The sequence below is a fragment of the Silurus aristotelis genome (genome assembly GCF_946808225.1).
Source record: "Silurus aristotelis genome assembly, chromosome: 2".
Taxonomy (NCBI): Eukaryota; Metazoa; Chordata; class Actinopteri; order Siluriformes; family Siluridae; genus Silurus; species Silurus aristotelis.
Genome location: NC_139575.1, coordinates 35942259 through 35963299, shown reverse-complemented (window position 1 = coordinate 35963299; position 21041 = coordinate 35942259). Strand labels below are relative to the sequence as shown.

Here is a 21041-nt window from a genome sequence, read left to right as displayed (position 1 = left end):
TGGGACATACAAATCTTTTGGTCAAGTGTCCATAAACCTGTGTCCATATAGTGTATTTTTTCTGATTGGATTATTTAGACTATTCTAATCTATTGTCTGTATATTTGTTTAAATTTGTGATAATCTAGTGATCATTTTGAAAATGAGGAACTCACCTGGACAAAGTATTATTGGCAAAAACAAACAAACAAACAAACAATTTTGTGTACACAATAATTTCAAGTATGAGTGATCAGTTTTTAATTGAAACATCGGTGCAACATTATTTTAATGTTACATCACAGTATGACCTGTAATGTTCACAATATTTACAAAACTGCTGTTCAGGACAACCCATAAAAATCTAAAAAAACGAACGAAACGAAAGCAAAAAAAACAAACAAACAAACAAAAAAGAAATTGACTTCAACAAACTAACCCTAATCTCAGCATCATAGCTGGCTGAAAGAAAGAAAATCAAGTGCACAACATACTTTGCAAAGTCGAAGGCTGTAAAGTATATATCAATGGCAAAATATATACTTATTGACGTGTCGGTTTGGGAGAGAAGAAGTGGAGGAGTGGAGTCTCTGATGCTGACGTGACCAGTGAAGGACTGACGCCGTAAAAGGTTGGTCATACCAATCATATAAAGAGCGAGCAAAAAGACGAAAGAAGGAGGAGAAGAAAAAAATAAATCAGAAAGCCATGGACAACACTGAGAATCCGAACACAAAACCGGTATTGACCTTATGAGTGAAAGGGATGTGTTCTGTGCTCTGAGTGGACTTCACCAGAACCTCAGGACATGAACTGTGCAGACTTCAGCACGAGAAGCCGTCAGAAAAACATCTCGGACAGTTTTGTGTCTAACAGGCTTCGAGAAGAAAGAAAGAAAGAAAGAAAACATTCACGTGAGAAAACACGGCTGCTTTGCTTTCAGATCCGTATTCTGTTATATTGCACTCAGAACAATTAGTAGTGTATTTCCTATTAATCAACAATAAAGGCATAAACTGAATCGCAATTTCCGGAAGTTAAAATCCATTCCTTTGTGTAACTGTTCGTTTCATCACACACCTACAAAAAAACACACACACACACACACACACACACACGCACACAATACTAAAATGTTTCTCTAAACTCATATCAATACATCAATTTCTGAGTGTAAGAGTTCGATCTCAAATTTTCATTTTCATGAGTCATTTTTTTTGTAACCTCCTGCACGAGGTAGACTCTTACATCTTAAAGGTAAAGTCACCTCTTTATTAAATACGCCTCATTGACGGGTACTGACTGGTTTATTACAACTACCACCTTCTTTTCTTGCCACTACCGACAAGGAAAAGTGAGACCGATCACGTGTTTTCCACGCCAATTTATTTATTTTTGGCTCACGATCTCACCACATCGAACGAATCAGGGCATATAAAGAAAAACGTATAAAGAATATGCCGATGTTCTCGTTAGTGTTTCAAGTAGGACTGTAGTGTTACTTCGCTCTCTACGTTTCTCTCAACTAATCTCTGACATCTAGTGGCCAGATAGTGTAATTACACACAATTCAGATTGAACACTGTATTTCAAGAACTTTCTTCTTGAAGTGAAGTCTTAACAGACAACAGCTCTCCCTGAGACGGAGGAGTTTCGTCCGAATGAGACGGAAAAATAGTAACAGTAACACCGATATATCTCAAGCTATGACACTGTACGGGGCAAAAATAATATATATATGTGTGTGTGTATATATATATATATATATATAGATATAGATTTATAAGTATCTGTTAATCTGTTAGAGGAATAATACTGAATAAGAAGGCTGTAACTCTTACGAGTAATACATAGAGATAGAAGCTTTTATACATACACATGTAAGGCTTTACAGAGCATTCGCTCAGGGTTGCATTATTGCAATGAACAACTAAAAAATAAATACAGAATACTGTACAGAAATAATTTATAAAACAAAACGAAAAGAAAATAAGGCCCCTACACTGCAAAACCTACTTTTGAACTCGATGGCGGTCATATTTGAACACGTTAGGTGATGTTTCTGATCAACCTGCAGATTTAGCTGGAGATTCATTAATACGTTTGGCTGTTTGTTTGTTTGAGTCGGTGAAACGGATATTTCCAAATCTCACAAAAGAAATAAAAGAAACAGGATGAGAATTTTGGTAGTGTTTTGTGAGAGAACCAAAGGGGCTCAAACACTCAGATCAATGTCCTGTTCAAGCTGGTGAAGTCCACTCACTACACACACACACACACACACACACAGCTGTAAACAACCATTCTGTTACACGCGCATGATTGTATGACATTGTTTAAGGTTATCTCCATTCCTGCCAGTTATAGCCACACACACACACACACACACACACACACACACACACACACACACACACACACACACACACACACACACACACACACACACACACACACACACACACACACACACACACTCCAAAAGAAGCACATAAAATCGTCCGACTGACTCTATTTTATCCTATTCACATAAAGCCGTATGGGCCGGGAACTGAATAGAAACCAGCAACATTGGTAGATGTTTTTTCTGCGTTCGATTTCTTTTTTTTCCTTTTTTTTTTTGTACAACTGAAGATAAAGTATGCATCGTCTGCTTGTACATGGCATTTATCGTACAATATTTACATTTCTTCCCAAGATTTCACCATGAAATTTCTGTATTGTCTATATACACATTGAAAATGTATCAGAAATATTTGGACTGTCTATTCTCTTAAATGCAGTAATTTTTTTTTTCTTCATTTTTTTTTTCCCCCCTCTCCATATTTTCTTTGTATTCTAGAAAAAAATAGTTCTTCAGTGAGTTTTAGTCAAATTCGCCACCATTTCTGATTGGCTTTAATCCAGCACCTGTCAGTCACTTTGTGAGGGCGGGGCCTTGATGAGCCATCTGCTAGGATATAGCACCAGGTCTAAGTTTAAGAAAGAGAAAGAGAAAATGGAGGGAGAAAGAGAGAGAGAAAGAGAGAGAAAAATAAGTGTGTTTGGATCCTGCGAGGCTGGATTCTGTTCGGTTCGCATCGGTCTCTCTCTGTTATCTGGAGATCTTCCTCCTTTTGGGTTTGGGCAGTTTTATCTGCCGCTCTCGCTCTCTTGAGGACATTGGATGAACCTGCAATACAAAAATAATTAATTGCTTAATTAATAAACAGAATATACTATAGTAATATACTATTAATATACTAGATACTACAATACAGTTTAGTTGCTATGACTTAACCCATGTTAACTGTTAAGTCATAGTGGAAATTCTCTCGATTTTTCTTCCTGCAAAGCGACAACAACGTAAACTCGACTCTAATCTATAACCAGGGTGCAGAGTCTGCGTTCTAGTAGATACACCTGGTTCTCACGGTTCGTGTACATCATGTGCTTCACTGTGAATAACTGAGTGAATAACACTGATAATCTCTTCATCATTGCACCTGTTAGTGGGATATAATGTATATTAGGCAGCAAGTGAACATTCGGTCCAGCAGTTTGAGCTACAGGAGCTCGTCTTCGACGCATCAACGATCCTCTGCCTCCCGTGATCCTGTCGCCGGTTCACCACTGTTCCTTCCTTGGAGCGCTTTTTATAGACCACTGCAGTCCAGGAACATCCCACAAGAGCTGGAGATGCTCCGACCCGGACGTCTAGACGTCACAATTTGTCAAACTCGCTCAAATCCTTACGCTCGCCCATTTTTCCTGCTTCGAACATCAACTTTGAGGTAAAAATGTTCACTTGCTGCCTAATAAATAAATCCACACACTAACAGGTGCCATGATGAAGAGATCATCAGTGTTCTTTACTTACGCAGACTCTCGTGATCGAGTCTCGCGGTAAAACAGACGCATGTTAGCCTGTGCCACAGAGTGCCCTCTTTATGTTTTCTTTACTGCTTATAAAGTACTGCAAAAAAAATACTTGTTCGGTACTCGGTCAAGCAAGTGCTTTGTTAGCTTCGAACTAATTTAAATGCTAGCTTTGCTGTCCTCTCAATAAGTGCCCTCTGTCTCAGAGATTAGCGTCAACAAACAAACAAAAACAACATTGTAAAAACTCCCGTCTTGGATTTTCTACATGCACAAGATCACCTGCGAATAATGTAACTATAATTTGTTTATATATACAGAGTGAATTATAGCACTGTTATCCTGCTTCTCTGTTCTTTCACCAAAAATACAACAAATCTTATTTCCATTCATTACCAAACAAGGTGCAGTTTCTCTCACGCATGACCAGTAAGGAGGAAGTGAGGTATTTCGACGACTGGCTCTGATCATACCTTTGATTCGGACTCTACCGAGGAGGAACACATTTACACTTAAAGACACTTAAAAAAATACCAAAATCTGACATGATTGACATTAATTGTACACGATCCTGCAGTCGTTTCTTCTTCATTGCCCTACTCCGACTCCAAAGCGTCAAATTATGACGCTAACAGCAATCCAAATAATACCCCTGAACACAGCCGTATCACTATGCGATTGATACATTGCAGGCAGGGAATCTGAGTTACTCACAGTGCCTGACATCTTGTCCAGCTCACTCATGGCTTCCTGGATAGCAGCTTCTAAATGATTATTTAATTTCCCAGCTCTGAAAAGAAAAAAAAACACAGACAGCAAAGTGAACGTTTATTTTCGCCTGTGAAACGAGATAAGACGCATTCAGGAAAAAGGATAGATATGACTCGAGTAAGTCTTTGAGTATCTGATTTGAACAGTACTTGAATATCTGACTCATATTGAACATAAGCTCAAAGATGCATCAGTCCTTCAAAAACAGTTGATTTGTGAGGTTTTATTTTGTAAAACACCGAAATTGTACCACTGCATTAACCATCGACACAACGTCCTCTTCAACACGGCAGGATGAAACAAAGATCAAACAAGTCGGTCCAAAAAAAAAAAAAAAAAAAGAGATAAATTAGTAAAGCAATCTTTCAGCGATTAACAAATATAATCACAGCATCATGTCAAGAACCATTAATATTCAATAGACAAATATAAGGAAGGTAAAATCATTTTTGATAAAGTAAAAACAAATATTCAGAGCTGACTGTGATGTGATGCAGCTCTCGGGGCGATATTTTTAAGTTTTTGGAATTTATTTAGGTTTTTCTTTGAACTGGCAACCAGGCCAGCAGAGGTAAAAAGTCGCTCACAGGCAGCAGATGCGGGTCGAGGAATGTTGAGCCTAACCCAAGTAGAAAATTTGAATTATGACTGTAGTTTGAGAGTAAAGAGTAAAAGATGAATCTTTGACATTCTGTAAAACGAGAAAATAAGCAAAAAAAACAAACAAAAAAACGACTATAATACAATTACCAAGTTACTCAAATATTTTACACCACTGGATGCATTGTGAGGTGGAAGAAAATCAGAAAATAAATTTCCTCTCCTCACCAGCAGATGGCAGAATGCACGACTGGGGACCGAATTTCAAACCCGGCTGTACAACTACCGACTTCAGCCCATGTAATGTGCGTGGCAACTGTGTGACTTTTTATTAAACGGTGTGTGTCCTTACAGTCACGTTATCACACACACACCAACTTTAATATCTGCAGCATGTGCAGTATTTCTGTTATTTGCTGACAACAGCATGAGCTTTAAAGTGAATGCTTTGAAAGCAACACTGTACGTATATTACACATCGTTCTTGGCCTCCGTTGAAAATCGCACGACAATTACAAAAGGTTAACGCGCGAGTCGATCGGGGTGGAGTTCGAAAACCCGCCGTATTAAATAAACCCTCTACGCTCACTACACTGCCATTACGTAAATGTCAACGCTGCATCTGAGAATTATCCACAGAACAACATCTGGCCATCAGTTTCCCCTTTTTCAACCAGGAAACAACATGCATAGCAACAGTGATGTGCATTTGTCTTATGGTCAGAAAATCTGCTAAAACTGGTAGATTGTTCCGAAATTACAGAAAGGAGTACATATCAAATAAAAAATAAAAAAAACAACAACATAAAAAAGACTCACTTTCTGTTCCTCTTGGCAGCTCTGTTCAGTGCCTCCAGGTCCTGCGTTAGTGTTTTCAGCTTCTCGGGCTCTACCTTAAGACGATAATAAATTGTATTTAATTTTTAAAAATTTTTAATGGCTTCCAAAAATGACATTTCCAAATGCATGAACTCAAACATATTTGTAATGAAATTCCTATTTTTCTGTCTTCAGACCATGAGAATAGAACTTGCTTCCTCAAAGTGCATCACAATTACACTACAGTGTTGATGGGATCTTTACCTTGGCCTGATCGGACAGTTGCATGCTGGGATTGTGGCCATGCTCCTCCCCTACTAGTTTGTTAGGCCAGGGAGAGAAACCTTTAATTGGCCAGACAAGTTCCCCCACGTTGAAACCTCTTGGCCGATAGTGCAGAAGCTCAGCGGAGGGCGAATCAGGGTGGCGCAGTTCCTCCTCGCTGCTCAGGCTCTTGGTGTCCGAGGGGCTTGGTGCACAGTGCCCGTTAAAGTGCCCGTTGAAGTGGGCGTAGTCCTTCAACAGCGGCCCCTCCAAGCTGGTAGAGGAGCTGGGGGACTGGTCATCACCCGTTAGCGGTTCATTATAGCCGCCTCGTGCACACAGAGGGGGGCCGCCGTTAACGTGGGCGCAGCGTTCCACCGTCTGCTCCAGCCGCTCTTTGAAATTGACGTGGAGGGGAAGCTGGTTGTAGCGGAAGTTTCCAGGATTTCCATCACCCGCCGGCTCGGACGACTCGTGGCACTGCGGGTTCGGGTCAGCGCCGCTCGAAGCTCTCTCGCTACCGTCGCTGCACGGGCTGCTGCGCACCTGCGCCGAACATTCGAGAAACTCGTCCCCCCTCCAGTGGGCGTGGCCGTGTTCCTCCCACTGCTGACCGGGCGAGCGGAAGTAGTCGTGTGTGTCTGTGCTGTCAGGCGTGCACTTGCCCTGCTCCGAGGTCCTGCGCGCACGGTTGTTTCGAGTAGGTGGAGGAGGCCGAGCGCAGGGATGCACCAGGACGTCTGTGCTTTCGTGCCCACGCGGCCCGTGGATGACGGCGTTCACGGCGTGCGGCAAACCGTGCGGCTCTCCGATGGAGGCGGTGAAGGCGGTCATGGCTCTGAGTGCAGGCACCGGGCTGGCCTGCGTTCCGCCGCTGCCCACTGTTGTCGTGGTAATACCCACTTGCATGCCTTTACTGGCTGCGTCCACTGCTGTCCGATACAACACATCCACCGCCGCATCTGTGCCAGCACCCGACAACTGCTCTGACCCCGGTCCTCCAGCGCCCGCTGCCAGCGTGACCTCGTTATGCCCCTGGAGCTCTTGCTGACCTTCTTGGAACATTACTGGCTCAGCAGGAAGCGATGACACACCAGGCTGTGAGCTCATCTTGATATGGGAGATCGGGGTACCGTCTGGCATGCATCCCTGCAACAGAGGAGTCAAAGGAGAATAGGTTAAGGTTAAATCGTGTTGTTGTTATTTTATAAAATTTTATACAAATTTTATTATCTTTTAGACGTCTGATAACATCAAGCAAAAACTGGCCAAACTTCTAACAGATTAAGACTTCAGACCTTCTATTCCATTTAACAGCCTCACCTGGTAATCCTGGTACAGACAGTCCATGTTGTTGGAGGCATTAGTCTCAGGAAACGGCGTTTCCGAATAAGCGTGACTCTGGGCCTGGTATTGGGAGACCCCATGCATGTTCTGGAGCGCTGGATGCAGCTGATGCTGCTGGTACATGTGTCCCGTGCTGCTCATGATGCTGCTTATTCGAGGGTTACCTATACTGCAGTTCAGCGACGATACGTTGCCTGCGAAAGACAAAACAAGAAAGGCCAAACCTGAAAACAGGAGTGATGTGCAGTCTCTAAACCATCTTTCCAAACATTTTTTTTTTAATGAGCCAGTTACTTAAATTCGATTTGTCAGAAAGCAACTGGCTGGCTGACTACCACTGCAAATGGGTATTGTGTCTATTAAACAAGTCTTTAGATCACCTTGAAAACGAATAAAACAAAGAGAGACATCTTGTGTATTCTGTTTAACCACCATTCTACTCTTCACAAACTCAATATTCCAGACAGATTAATAAAAACCTGGCAAAAAATAAATAAAAATAAACCAATCATGATTCATACACAATTACACGTTGTGCTGATTGCAATGTTGAGGCGAATACGCGCTAACCATGTCTGGCCCTTAGAGGGCTCTCTCAGTGCTTACATTCAGGGCTGGTGTGATTGGACCTCCGCTCTCCAGATGGCACAAAGTCTGCTGTGTGCTCTCTGGCTTTCTCTCAGCATGTATTCCTTTCTCTACCTCTGTCTTCCTTTCCTAGGCTGGCTGATGCCTTCCTCCACTCCCTTTCTCCCACTCTCTGAATGAAGAGTGTAAGGCTGCCAGATGGCATGGTAGGTGAGTGTATCTCCCTGAATCTCTGGATATATGTATGGATAACACCTGCCTCAGAGGAGATTAGTGGTGAACTTCACCCGTGAAAATGTTAATAATATATAAATGAAAGCTTGGAGAGAAGTCAGGCCAATCTACACCTGGCATTAATGGCATCCTTTTAAAACTTTACAAAAGTTTTCACTTTATTATTCTTCGGTTCACATATACCATTAATCTGATCTCTGCCTATACACACACAGCACCCTAATGAGCTGCAGGGTCCAACACCCTGAAATCTGATTGGCTGGGGCTTTTTTTGTTAAATCATAATTAATTAAATAACATTGCTATGCTAGCTTAATTAGTGTACATTTTTTAGACTCGTTTGGATCACAGTCATCAATATTCACAATTTTTGTTAAACCTGTGGAATTAGCGGAGGCTCCGTATCAGACCGTATCAGAATCAATATATCGCCTCATTTATTGATCGCCTCGGGAAATTGGTTGCAGATGCTCACAGTAAGAAATTAAAATAAAGGTTGAGGTAAAAATAAACAAATTTAAATACATACATAAGTTGCATATGAAGTGAAATGAAATTTGTAGCAGCAGTGAAAACAGATGCCAAACAAAGTCAGACTACAATATTAGTTATAAAAGTTACTGCATATGTAATTAATGAGTTTGAGTACCAAATCTACTTATATGTACTTTTACAAAAACTGAGCTCTTCTAGGATGTTTATTCATTCTGGATTGTTTCTTGTCGCTCAGTTATGCCCTGTTCGGGTGATTTCTTAAAACATTTAATAACTTTGTCTACTCTTAATCTCAGCACTTGGTTTTCATATATAAAAGACCCGTGCATGTCCTGTTTTAAAGGATAAACCAACATAAAAACCAGAGCGCTGTCTGTGGGAGAAAAGAATGCAATTTTAAAGCGGACAAAAAATCAAAAAGAAAGAAAGATTCAAAGCTGCTACACAAGCAATGTGCATTGCCAATACACCAATTTAGACTGTTCTGCTAGTACTTTTGTGAATAATTTTCTAAAACATTTTTGATACTCATTAATAAACGAGGCCTGGTGTATTTAAGGAATATGAACCCATTTGGGCTGGTGCCAATGCTACACCACTGTTTGAGTGAAATTAACTTGCAAGCTTGATTAAAAAAAATGCTGCCACTTTGCAACCAAAAAATTGAAGTTAAATTCTTTTAATTATTGACTGAATTTGTGGAGTTTTTTTCTTCATCATCAGATTATTTAAATGTATGACAACATATTGAATAATAATAATAAAAATAAAAAAGCAGCTCAGTGGTTAAAATGTTGCGTTTCTGCTTTGAAGATGAGCGAGAACGAAAGAAAGAAAGAAAGAAAGAAAGAGAGAAAGGCGCTTTAAGCTCGACAACAGCCATTAGGGGGGCACAAGCCAGTGTACTCTTAGTGCCGGTCCCAAGCCCGGGTAAATGGGGAGGGTTGCGTTAGGAAGGGCATCCAGCGTAAAACATGTGCCAAATCAAATATGCGGATCACAAATGAGAATTTCATACCGGATCGGTCGAGGCCCGGGTTAACAACGACCGCCACAGGTATCGTTAGCCGACAGGGTACCGGTGGAAATTGGGCTACTGTTGGCCGAAGGAGGAGAAGGAGAGGAGGAAGGCATCTACAGAGACGGCAGGAAAAGGAGCAGTGTAGGAGAGTAGAGGTTCGGGTTGGTACTTTAAATGTTGGTACTATGACGGGTAAAGGGAGAGAGATAGCTGATATGATGGAGAGGAGAAAGGTAGATGTGTTGTGTGTTCAGGAGACCAAGTGGAAAGGGAGTAAGGCCAGGAACATTGGAGGTGGGTTTAAACTGTTTTATCATGGTGTGGATGGGAAGAGAAATGGTGTAGGGGTGATTCTGAAGGAAGCGTACAGTAAGAGTGTAGTGGAGGTGAAGAGAGTTTCTGATAGGGTGATGATCGTGAAGGTGGAAGTTGAAGGGATGATGATAAATGTCATCAGTGCCTATGCTCCACAAGTTGGCTGTGAGATGGAGGAGAAAGAAAGATTCTGGAGTGAATTAGATGAAGTGGTAGATGGTGTACCTAGGAAAGAACGATCGGTGATTGGGGCAGACTTTAATGGGCATGTAGGTGAAGGGAACAGAGGTGATGAGGAGGTGATGGGTAGGTATGGTTTTAAGGAGAGGAATGTGGAAGGGCAGATGGTGGTAGATTTTGCTAAAAGGATGGAAATGGCAGTGGTGAACACGTATTTTAAGAAGAAGGAGGATCATAGGGTGACGTATAAGAGTGGAGGAAGGTGCACACAGGTGGATTATCTTCTGTGTAGGAGATGCAACCTGAAGGATATTGGAGACTGTAAGGTGTTGGCGGGGGACAGTGTAGCTAGACAGCATCGGATGGTGGTCTGTAGGATGGTTTTGGAGGCGAAGAAGAAGAGGAGGAAAGTAAGGTTTGAAAGAAGAATAAGATGGTGGAAACTGAAGGAGGAAGAGTGTAGTGTGAGGTTCAGGGAAGAGGTCAGACAGGGGCTTGGTGGTGGTGAAGAGGTGCCGGATGATTGGGCAACTACTGCAGGAGTGATGAGGGAGGCAGCTAGAAAAGTACTTGGTGTGACATCTGGAAATAGAAAGCAAGACAAGGAGACGTGGTGGTGGAATGAGGAAGTGCAGGAGAGCATTAGGGGAAAGAGGTTGGCAAAACAGAAGTGGGATCGACAGAGTGATGAGAAAAGTAGGCAGGAGTACAAGGAGATGCGGCAGCAGGTTAAAAGGGATGTGGCGAAAGCCAAGGAAAAGGCATATGAGGAACTGTATAAGAGGTTGGACACTAAGGAAGGAGAAAAGGATTTATACCGATTGGCCAAGCAGAGGGAACAAGCTGGGAAGGATGCACTGCAAGTTAGAGCAATAAAGGATGGAGAGGGAAATGTGTTGACTAGTGAGGAGAGTGTGTTGAAAAGATGGAGGGAGTATTTTGAGCAGCTGATGAATGAGGAAAATCAGAGAGAGAGAAGGTTGGAGGATGTGGAGTTGGTGAAGCAGAATGTAGATAGGATTAGTAAGGAGGAAGTGAGAGCAGCGATTAAGAGGATGAAGAATGGAAAGTCGGTTGGACCAGATGACATACCGGTAGAAGCGTGGAGATGTTTAGGAGAGATGGCAGTGGAGTTTTTAACCAGATTGTTTAACAGGATTCTGGAAGGGGAGAGGATGCCTGAGGAATGGAGAAGGACTGTGCTGGTACCGATCTTTAAGCATAAGGGAGATGTGCAGACCTGCAGTAACTACAGGGGAATTAAGTTGATCAGTCACACCATGAAGTTATGGGAAAGAGTAGTGGAAGCCAGGCTGAGAGAAGAGGTGACCATCTGTGAGCAACAGTATGGTTTCATGCCGAGGAAGAGCACCACAGATGCCTTATTTGCTTTAAGGATGTTGATGGAGAAGTATAGAGAAGGACAGAAGGAGCTGCATTGTGTATTTGTGGATTTAGAGAAAGCGTACGACAGGGTGCCGAGAGAGGAGTTGTGGTATTGTATGAGGAAGTCAGGTGTGTCAGAGAAGTATGTGAGGGTGGTGCAGGACATGTATGAGGACAGTGTGACGGCAGTAAAGTGTGCAGTAGGTACGACAGACTGGTTCAGGGTGAAGGTTGGACTGCATCAAGGATCGGCCCTGAGCCCTTTCCTGTTTGCAGTGGTGATGGACAGGTTGACGGACGAGGTCAGACAGGAGTCTCCCTGGACTATGATGTTTGCAGATGATATTGTGATTTGTGGTGAGAGTAGAGAGCAGGTTGAGAAGAGCCTGGAGAGGTGGAGATATGCGCTGGAGAGAAGGGGAATGAAAGTCAGTAGGAGTAAGACAGAGTACATGTGTGTGAATGAGAGGGAGGGCAGTGGAGTGATGCGGTTGCAGGGAGAAGAGGTGGAGAAGGTGGAGGAGTTCAGGTACCTGGGGTCAACAGTGCAAAGTAATGGAGAGTGTGTTAGGGAAGTAAAGAAAAGAGTGCAGGCAGGGTGGAGTGGGTGGAGAAGAGTGACAGGAGTGATTTGTGATAGAAGAGTATTTGCAAGAATGAAAGGGAAAGTTTATAGGACTGTGGTGAGACCTGCGATGTTGTATGGATTAGAGACAGTGGCATTGAGTAAAAGACAGGAGGTGGAGCTGGAGGTAGCAGAGCTGAAGATGTTGAGGTTTTCGTTGGGAGTGACGAGGATGGACAAGATTAGAAATGAGTTTATTAGAGGGACAGCACATGTAGGATGTTTTGGTGACAAGGTGAGGGAGGCGAGATTGAGATGGTTTGGACATGTGCAGAGAAGGGACATGAATTATATTGGTAGAAAAATGCTGAAGATGGAGCCACCAGGTAGGAGGAAAAGAGGAAGGCCAAGGAGGAGGTTCATGGATGTGGTGAGGGAAGACACGCAGGTAGTTGGTGTAAAAGAGGCAGATATAGAGGACAGGGTGGTATGGAGACGGATGATCCGCTGTGGCGACCCCTAATGGGAGCAGCCGAAAGAAGAAGAAGAAGAAGAAGAAGAAGACATGCACTTTGAAGCACAGTGAAATTCTTTCTTGGCGATACCATGGCTGGAACCCTCAACCTTCCGATCTAGAGCCTGAACCACTGAGCTACTGTACCACCTCTGGATAAGGGCGTCCGCAAATTGGCAAAATGTAATAATCTAAACATTATGTACATATAATCTGGGACTGTGAGAAAAAGACCCGAAGCAGCTTTCCCAACACAACGCACGTTACGTGTCATGCACTAATAAACCCTCATTCACGTGACCTTATTCACGACGAACCGTTTTTAGCTTGAAGCAATTATTCATTAATGAAACGGATAATAAATACTATTCGAAACCACAGTGAAGTTCCACACGGACCAGCAGTTTTCTACTGAGTGCAGGCACATAAAGACGGCAATCGGAAATATTGTCCACATGACTCAGCGATCTCCAATCCCCTTGATAACGCAGGACGCTGACTCAGCATTATGCCTGCCGTTTTAATAGGCTTTGACGTCTCGAGGAGCAGGACGCCCCACAGAGAGAGAGAGAGAGAGAGAGAGAGAGAGAGAGAGAGAGAGAGAAAAAAGAGAGACGGAGAGGGAGTTTTGTGTGATGAATCTCAGCAAATATCATTCCTCACCCTGACATTAGCCAAATGAAAGGCTCTAACGTACAAGTCGAAAATGAAAAATCTCATTAATTTTTGGTACTACGTAAGACTGGCTCGCCGTCGCGTGGGCGGCGAATACGATCTGCTCGCTCTCGACTGAGAACACACACACCAGCCTGTTTACTTTTGCACAATATTAAATGTTCGCATATTGCACTGGCTGATTGATATTGCTAAAAAGCTTCTGAACATATCTGATCGCACGGTGAAGAGGAACCTCGCATACGTGCGTAGTCTATACTGTACACGCGCATTCACCGTTTGATGAATAGGACTGGTAGGGGGGGAGGTGGGAAGCCTTAAGCGAGGCCTTGTGCTGCGTTCTTTTATGTGTCTTTCAGCATGTGCATGACTCAACAGCAACTCCGTGCTTAGCACACAGCCACGTACACACACACACACACACACACACACACAGGGAGGATATGCTGAGTGGCTGACAATCTCGTTTCCGTCAAAGTCGGATTAATTGCGTGTGTATACGTAACGTCTGTATATCATCTTGGGGATAGAATTTGTCCTTTCTGAAGTAAATTTTTTTAGGATTGTCACAATGTTTTTATTCCTCTGGTTTCTGTCTGGGGAATTTTGGAAATATTAAACGTTGGAAACTTACCAGGAATTTATGAGAATTTACAGAAATTAATTAGAAATGTATGGAAATTATGTATCATATGCAAACAAATTTTTTTGCTTGGTCATGCATGTAATCTAATAGATAAATATTTTAAAAATAAATACAAATTATAAAAGATTTTTTTATATAAAAAGAAAGTTTTAAACAAATGTATGTACCGTATTTTCCGGACTATAAGCCGGACTTTTTCCCACGTTTTGAACCCCGCGGCTTAAACAACGAAGCGGCTAATTTATGGATTTTTTCCTGTGTTTTTTTTCCAATTTCACAAACTTCAAGCCAAAAAACTGAGCCCCATAACATTAGACCAATGAAATTGCTGAACGGGTTCAGGTGAACCAATGAAACTCTTTATATTAAATCAGATGCGCTCACACTGAATCGGGCTGCACCACATCATAAATATGGATGAGGTTCCTCTGACGTTTGACCTGCCGCTCACTCAGACTGTCAACAGAAAATGCGAATCATTCGTCACGCTGAAAACAACCGGGCATGAAAAAACGCACTTGTGTTCTGAGCTGCACGGCATCAGGAGAAAAGCTTCACCGGTGGTGATTTTTAAACTCACGACGATGCCAAAAGATAAACTTTTTTGTGAAAGAGAAAGAGAAATTATTGTGAAAGGAAGGAGGAAGACAGTGAACAATAACTTTCTTGGTAGGCTACTGTTTAGATACAAGCCGTGTAACAGACACTGTCTTTTGTTAAAGCCTGTGTAAAGTTCATTAGTTTCAGTGTAGACACCTGCGGCTTATAGACAGGTGCGGCGTATTTATATTCAAAATAAAAATCTTTGTCAAATTCAGTGGGTGTGGCTTATATTTGGGTGCGCTTAATAGTCCGGAAATTATGGTAATATTTACGAAATGTACACAAATAGTAGCTAAGAATTTTTTTTTTTTTTACATTATTTTGAGTGCAGGATTAAAAACATGTTATGGATGCATAGTGCATGTAGGGGGCGTGGCTTCAATAACCCTTCAGTAAGTGTGCTGTATGCATGTGATTAATGAATGTGCAGGTAGAAATTCAACTAAAATTCCATTAAATCTGTTATTGGCTAACCCGCAATTTTTGTAAATTCCCATTTTATTCCAATAAATTTTTATTCATTCCCATATAAAAAGTTTCCAGTCTTGAAAATTCCTGGAATTTTACAATTCAATTCAAAGCACAATAATATTTAGCAATTTCAAGAGCGTTCTTTCATGTTCTAACATGGCTTTGACCTTGTACACAAAGTGTAGTGCAAAAAAACCCAAAACAAACCTGGTTGTACAAGTTTTTTTTTGGAGGAACTCCAGTTTCCTGCATAGAGCAATGACCTCAACCTCAACTTCAAGGTAAACTGGAAGGTCGATTGCAAAATCAGGCCTTTTCATGTTAATTCCACATTGTCTGCATTCAGAGGAAATTTTCACAGCATCTCTCTCTTTATTTTCTTTTTTTTTTTTTTACATTTCTCACCTGGGATCAGGGTAAATCTTGATGTTAAGCTGAATTTAAAATTTACTTTGTTTGCACCTTTTATTAGGTAGAACAGTGCAGCTACGCTCCCTAGGTAGTGTCTTTATGCATAATGTAGAACGTCATTTGAGTTTCGCCCCCCGAGTTTATGCTTGATCCCCTAAAAATGTGGTTGTAAAGTTTGCATTCTAACTTATCAGCATTTTCAATAAAAGTATTGGCACCCCGTTGTGCCAGCACCAATTCCAAATAACACAATTAGACCTGTTTTAAAATGCTTTGTCTGGTTTCAGAGGTCGATTTCTGTAGGCGTGCTTCTTGATATAAAGGCTCATAAGCCTGATAGCACACTGGAGACACATGATGTATACTTTGTTGGAAAGTACTATTTGTGGAGATGGGGTCTGTTAACAGATGCAACTATGTGCATACTGCTATACTGATCTTCTGGCGTGCTGCTGATTGCAGACTGTATTGTATTACAGGGAACACAATACTGCCTGTGATCAGGCTCTGATCGGAAAGTTGAAGGTTCAAAGAATGGCACTTGCAAGGTGCAAGGGTGTTGTTTGATGTAGCAACAGGTTTCTGGAGGATCGTTGTCTCATTTTCACGGTGTACTGCGTCAGCTATATATGGTAGAAATTACAATAAAAAGCTTCTTGACTTGACTACCTTGTCTCACAAAGCATTAACATTTATGGCTTTTGGAAGCGACTTACATTGATCATCTTACAACTGAGCTCAGGGACCGAGGAGTGGCAGCTTGGTGTGGCTGAGACTTGACCTTAGGATTCAAAGTCCACTGTCTTAACCACTAAGCTACCCGCAACCAGACAGCCAAATCCCTCTTTCTGAACTGCAACTCGTGCCTCTTTATAACAGCATACCACGCTTAGAGGAAAAGAGCTATCTGCCCTCTTCTGCATGCGAAAGCTAACAGACACCCCAAATTTGCCAGTGCTGCAGGGAGAAAAAGTGTATGCCATTCCCTTACACCAAAAGAATATAAGCGATTTTTGTTCCCGTCGCCTCCTGGCCACAGATGGCTGCAGCATCATCAGGATTTGACCTTGCGATTTCCTGATGACAGGGCAATTGCTTTTCTGTTTCGACATTCAGAAGCGAAATTGCTTTAAACATGGCACAACAATTGGACCTAGAAGTGCCCATACTAGCATCTCCCAAGCAGCTGCTGTCCTGGGTTTTACGTGCACAGCACTTTCTTATAGCCAATCTACCAACAATCTGTAATGCTGTGCATGAAACCAGCTTGCGCATCAGGAGAATGAAAAGAGAAAGGAAAGAATTGTGCATGTAGATGGGCCACAACTGGGCAGATTCACTCGGAATGTGTGCAGAATGTCAAATCGGAGCGCAGCACTTATCATAATCGGGTACAACAGCCGGAGACCGTGATGGGTGTCAATATTGCTAGCAAAGAACAAAAAAATTTAGTTCCAGTTAGGGGGTGTGTCTCAATACTGGGCGATTGGGGGAGGTAAGCAAATGACCACAGCTCATGGGGCTACCAGCAAGTAGCAGCTAGAAGAGTCAGTTTGTGATCATTTCTGCAGACCATCGTGCACCTTATTGCCCATTTCATGCTTTCCGAAGGCCAAAAACTTACTTCAGAAACACTTCACTCGGCAAAATGCATATGAAAGCAGCACTAATATGTATTGTTTATCCTGACAGCAGTAGAGTGCAAGAATATGGTGCACATGCAGAGGAAGTAAGTTGTTGTCGAGGCTTATATGGAGTGTATAAGAATGATAGCACTCGCCCCGCTGAGCTCGAGGGCTCGCCCAGTACGGACAGCACATATGATCTACTGATGCTGCTGGTTGCCGGGTAGGTTGCCATGGGAACCGTGGTGGGATGATTGGTGGGGCTGTCCATGGTTTGATTCAGGCTGCAACCCCTCCCCTTCCCACTACTGCACACCACCACACACAACAATACACACACACACACACACACACACACACACACACACACACACACACTGTAAGGAGGAGGACCATGATTTAATAGGGCTGGGGGGATTGAAACCACGCAGTGTGTCAAGAGTGTGTTTGCTTACACATTTTTGAGTGCGTGTCTATGTGCGTGGGTAATCCTGCCAAAAAAAAAAAAAGGCAGAAAAAGTCAGAAAAGATTTATCATCATCTGAGCGGGTTTAAAACATTCGCTCAGCCATTCCTTTGGAGTTACACCAGAGAAGCTGTTACACCCATTTAGGACAAAGCATCTTACTGTGTTTTTTTTTCCTTTCTTTTCAGTGCATTTTATAACAATGTGCTTTAACGCGTGACCTGATCCTACCTTAGGTCCCAGCACCTATCAAACATATGAAATCAATTCCAGATGAACTTGCTGTCTTTTACCAAAGAATCCTGACTAATACAAGAATCTGCTCGAGTTAACCGAGAATTCTCTCCAGGTGGACTTTGTAAACCGAACCTTGTGAACCGAAGCAAGAATGATGCACAAAACATCATCATCAGACCGCAAATAATCAAATTGTGTAGCGTCAGCACTTCTAGAAGTCAAAAAATTATTTAGATACATTTGCATGACTATGAAGAACCTGGCAACATGAAGTGCATAAATAAATATAAAACAAGTTTTATAGTGAATATAATTTTATAGATCATATAACCCCAATCTTATCGTCCCTACACTGGCTTCCTATTAAGTTTCGAATAGACTACAAACTACTGCTACTCACTTATAAAGCACTAAATGGTTTGGCTCCCATGTATCTATCCAGTCTCTTAACACGCTACAATCCGTCACGCTCCCTGAGATCTCAAAACTCTGGGCTTCTAGTAGTTCCTAGAATAGCAAAGTCCACTAAAGGCGGTAGAGCATTTTCACATTTAGCTCCTAAACTCTGGAATAGTCTTCCTGACAGTGTTCGGGGTTCAGATACACTCTCCCAGTTTAAGTGCAGATTAAAAACATATCTTTTTAGCAAAGCCTACACATAACACACATCACACACATCACATCACAACCTTGTGCTCCAGAACATCTGATCACATGCACATTATCAACTTGTGCTGTTAATATCATGAACAGCAGCTACGCTAATTCCTCTCCACTGCTTCTCTTTCTCTCCCCATCCCGAGGCATCCTGAGGTTTGGCCAGCTCCAGTCACGTCCCACCTCGTGAAGATTATGGACCTATGGATGATCATGGAGAAGTAGATGCCGAGTGTTTAAAGGCCCTGGCATGGAGAAGCTGATGCTGGATCTATGATGATCACAAATTGTTCTGTATTGTTGAAAGATTTATGACCAAACTTTTGATGTCACCCATATGAGGATGGGTTCCCCTTTGAGTCTGGTTCCTCTCAAGGTTTCTTCCTCATATCATCTAAGGGAGTTTTTCCTTGCCACTGTCGCCACGGCTGCTCATCAGGGACAAACGCACACCATTCACCTTCACTGTTGTTTTCTGTAAAGCTGCTTTGAGACAATGTCTGTTGTGAAAAGCGCTATACAAATAAACTTGACTTGACTTGACTTGACTTGAATATAATTGTATTATGAAAGGACTTATTGGTGTATACTGCCATTCATTAGGGCTGTGTATCGGCAAGAATCCTTCGATACGATACGCATCACGATACAGGGGTTGCAATACAATACGTCACGATACTGTACACACCACCATATGCAACTAGTGTTTTGCATCTAAAAGCTACAGTCCTATGGGAGGTGAGAAAATGAAGAGTAAGAGAAACTAGAATTAGTTGTTCTATAAAAGGTAGAGAATGCAGTCAGGCAAAAGCAAGACTGGCATGTCATGCACTCTCGCAAGTGCAGTCCGCTCTAACTTTCGGTTTGTAGCACTGTTCTTTCTGCCACAAGCTAAGCTTTGTCTGGTTATAAGCAACGACGTTATTTGCAACCACAAACAACGTCTCGTTCCTGAGATTTTTAATGCCATTTTAACATATCAACATAAACAAACGGCACGTAAACAAAACATATTGCTGTCGGCGCCAGTCAGTCAACGCTGCTATTAAACTTCCGGCGAATGTTGAAGCCATAATCGTTTTTACAGCAGCGCCCCCCCAGGAAACAGGTGGATATTAACGCTAATATTAGTGGCCTATCAGTCACTTAATAACACTCTGTCTCTGATTAAGTTCAAAGATAAGAAGACAATCTATTAATCGATCAATCAATCAGTCGGGACAGCAAAACTAAATAAGTACCAAGAATCTTGTACTTATTATTTGTTTTTTGTTTATTAAATATCTATATTGGGTTTTTAAGAATCGATACAGTATCGCCGAACAAAATATCACGATAATCATGTGTAATGATGTTTCCTTACACACCCAGCATTTATACCTTACTTTTGGTTAACAATAGCAATTAAGTCAGGCTTGAAATTATTATTATTAATTATTATCAAAAAAATATTGCCATCACATCAAGCCTATACACGGTACCATTTTCGTTCATCGCAACTGCGTCAGTGATACCAAGTTATCGGTGATCATCTGGCTGAGCAGGACTGACTGATAGACTGTCAGCTGCAAAATGCGACCTACTGCAATACCTTTCCAGGGCCACCTTACTGCTCATGCTGTTCTTTTTTCCAATGCCTCAAAAGATGCCACATCACTTCCTGCTGTTATTCACTTTTACCTTTTCCGCTTTCTCTTCTACCTCAGTCAGCTCTTCTCTTTGTCACTCCTTCCATTTAAACCTTATTGCGGTTTTACATGCATAAACCCCTGGTTTGTGAAAATAAATGGTACAGAACATTTATTTTTTTATACTAAAGCACAGACACGAGGAAACCGGTTGACAGTCAGCAAAATGCTAGTAATCTAAAAGAGTGAAGAGACACTAACTTGAACCAACAACTCTGCAAACATTCGTTTTAACAATAAATCCTCATTGGTGTTTTCTCCACTATGGTTCAACTGTGCTAGGTTTAGCTTTAATGCTTTCCTTTCCTTACAGCAAACCCAAATGACTCATACATTCTTTATCTGATTGTTAGGAAACTAATGGAGAAAAATCCAGATATGCAAGCACAGAAGAAAATCACACTGAAAAATTCCAAATAAATTCTAGGATGCTTCAGCAGCTGGAGAACCTTAGTGGGACTCACATTAGACCTGGATTATAGAAACAGTCTTACCGACTCAGATTTTATCAGTAAGTTTGATCAACCAAGAATAAGATTGCTGATAGTGGACTTTTGTGTTACCCTTCTGCCATGGATAAAGCGCTCCCAGTCTTACATATGTCCTTAGATATGAGCTGCTTTTGG

The 21041-nt window shown here is 41.9% G+C and overlaps 1 protein-coding gene across 1 annotated transcript in view; it reads right to left on the bottom strand.

The window, feature by feature from the left end:
- Positions 1-216: 216 nt before the first annotated feature.
- mbd5 (methyl-CpG binding domain protein 5) overlaps positions 217-21041 on the bottom strand; it is a 35649-nt gene continuing 14824 nt past the window's right edge. Inside the window, exons 6-10 of the mRNA XM_083522761.1 lie at positions 7615-7832; positions 6292-7440; positions 6028-6101; positions 4552-4627; positions 217-3151 (exon numbers count right to left, since the gene is read on the bottom strand). Of these exons, the coding sequence (XP_083378887.1) occupies positions 3074-3151; positions 4552-4627; positions 6028-6101; positions 6292-7440; positions 7615-7832 (1595 nt within the window). The 3' untranslated portion in view covers positions 217-3073. The remainder of the gene's footprint in view (positions 3152-4551; positions 4628-6027; positions 6102-6291; positions 7441-7614; positions 7833-21041) is intronic.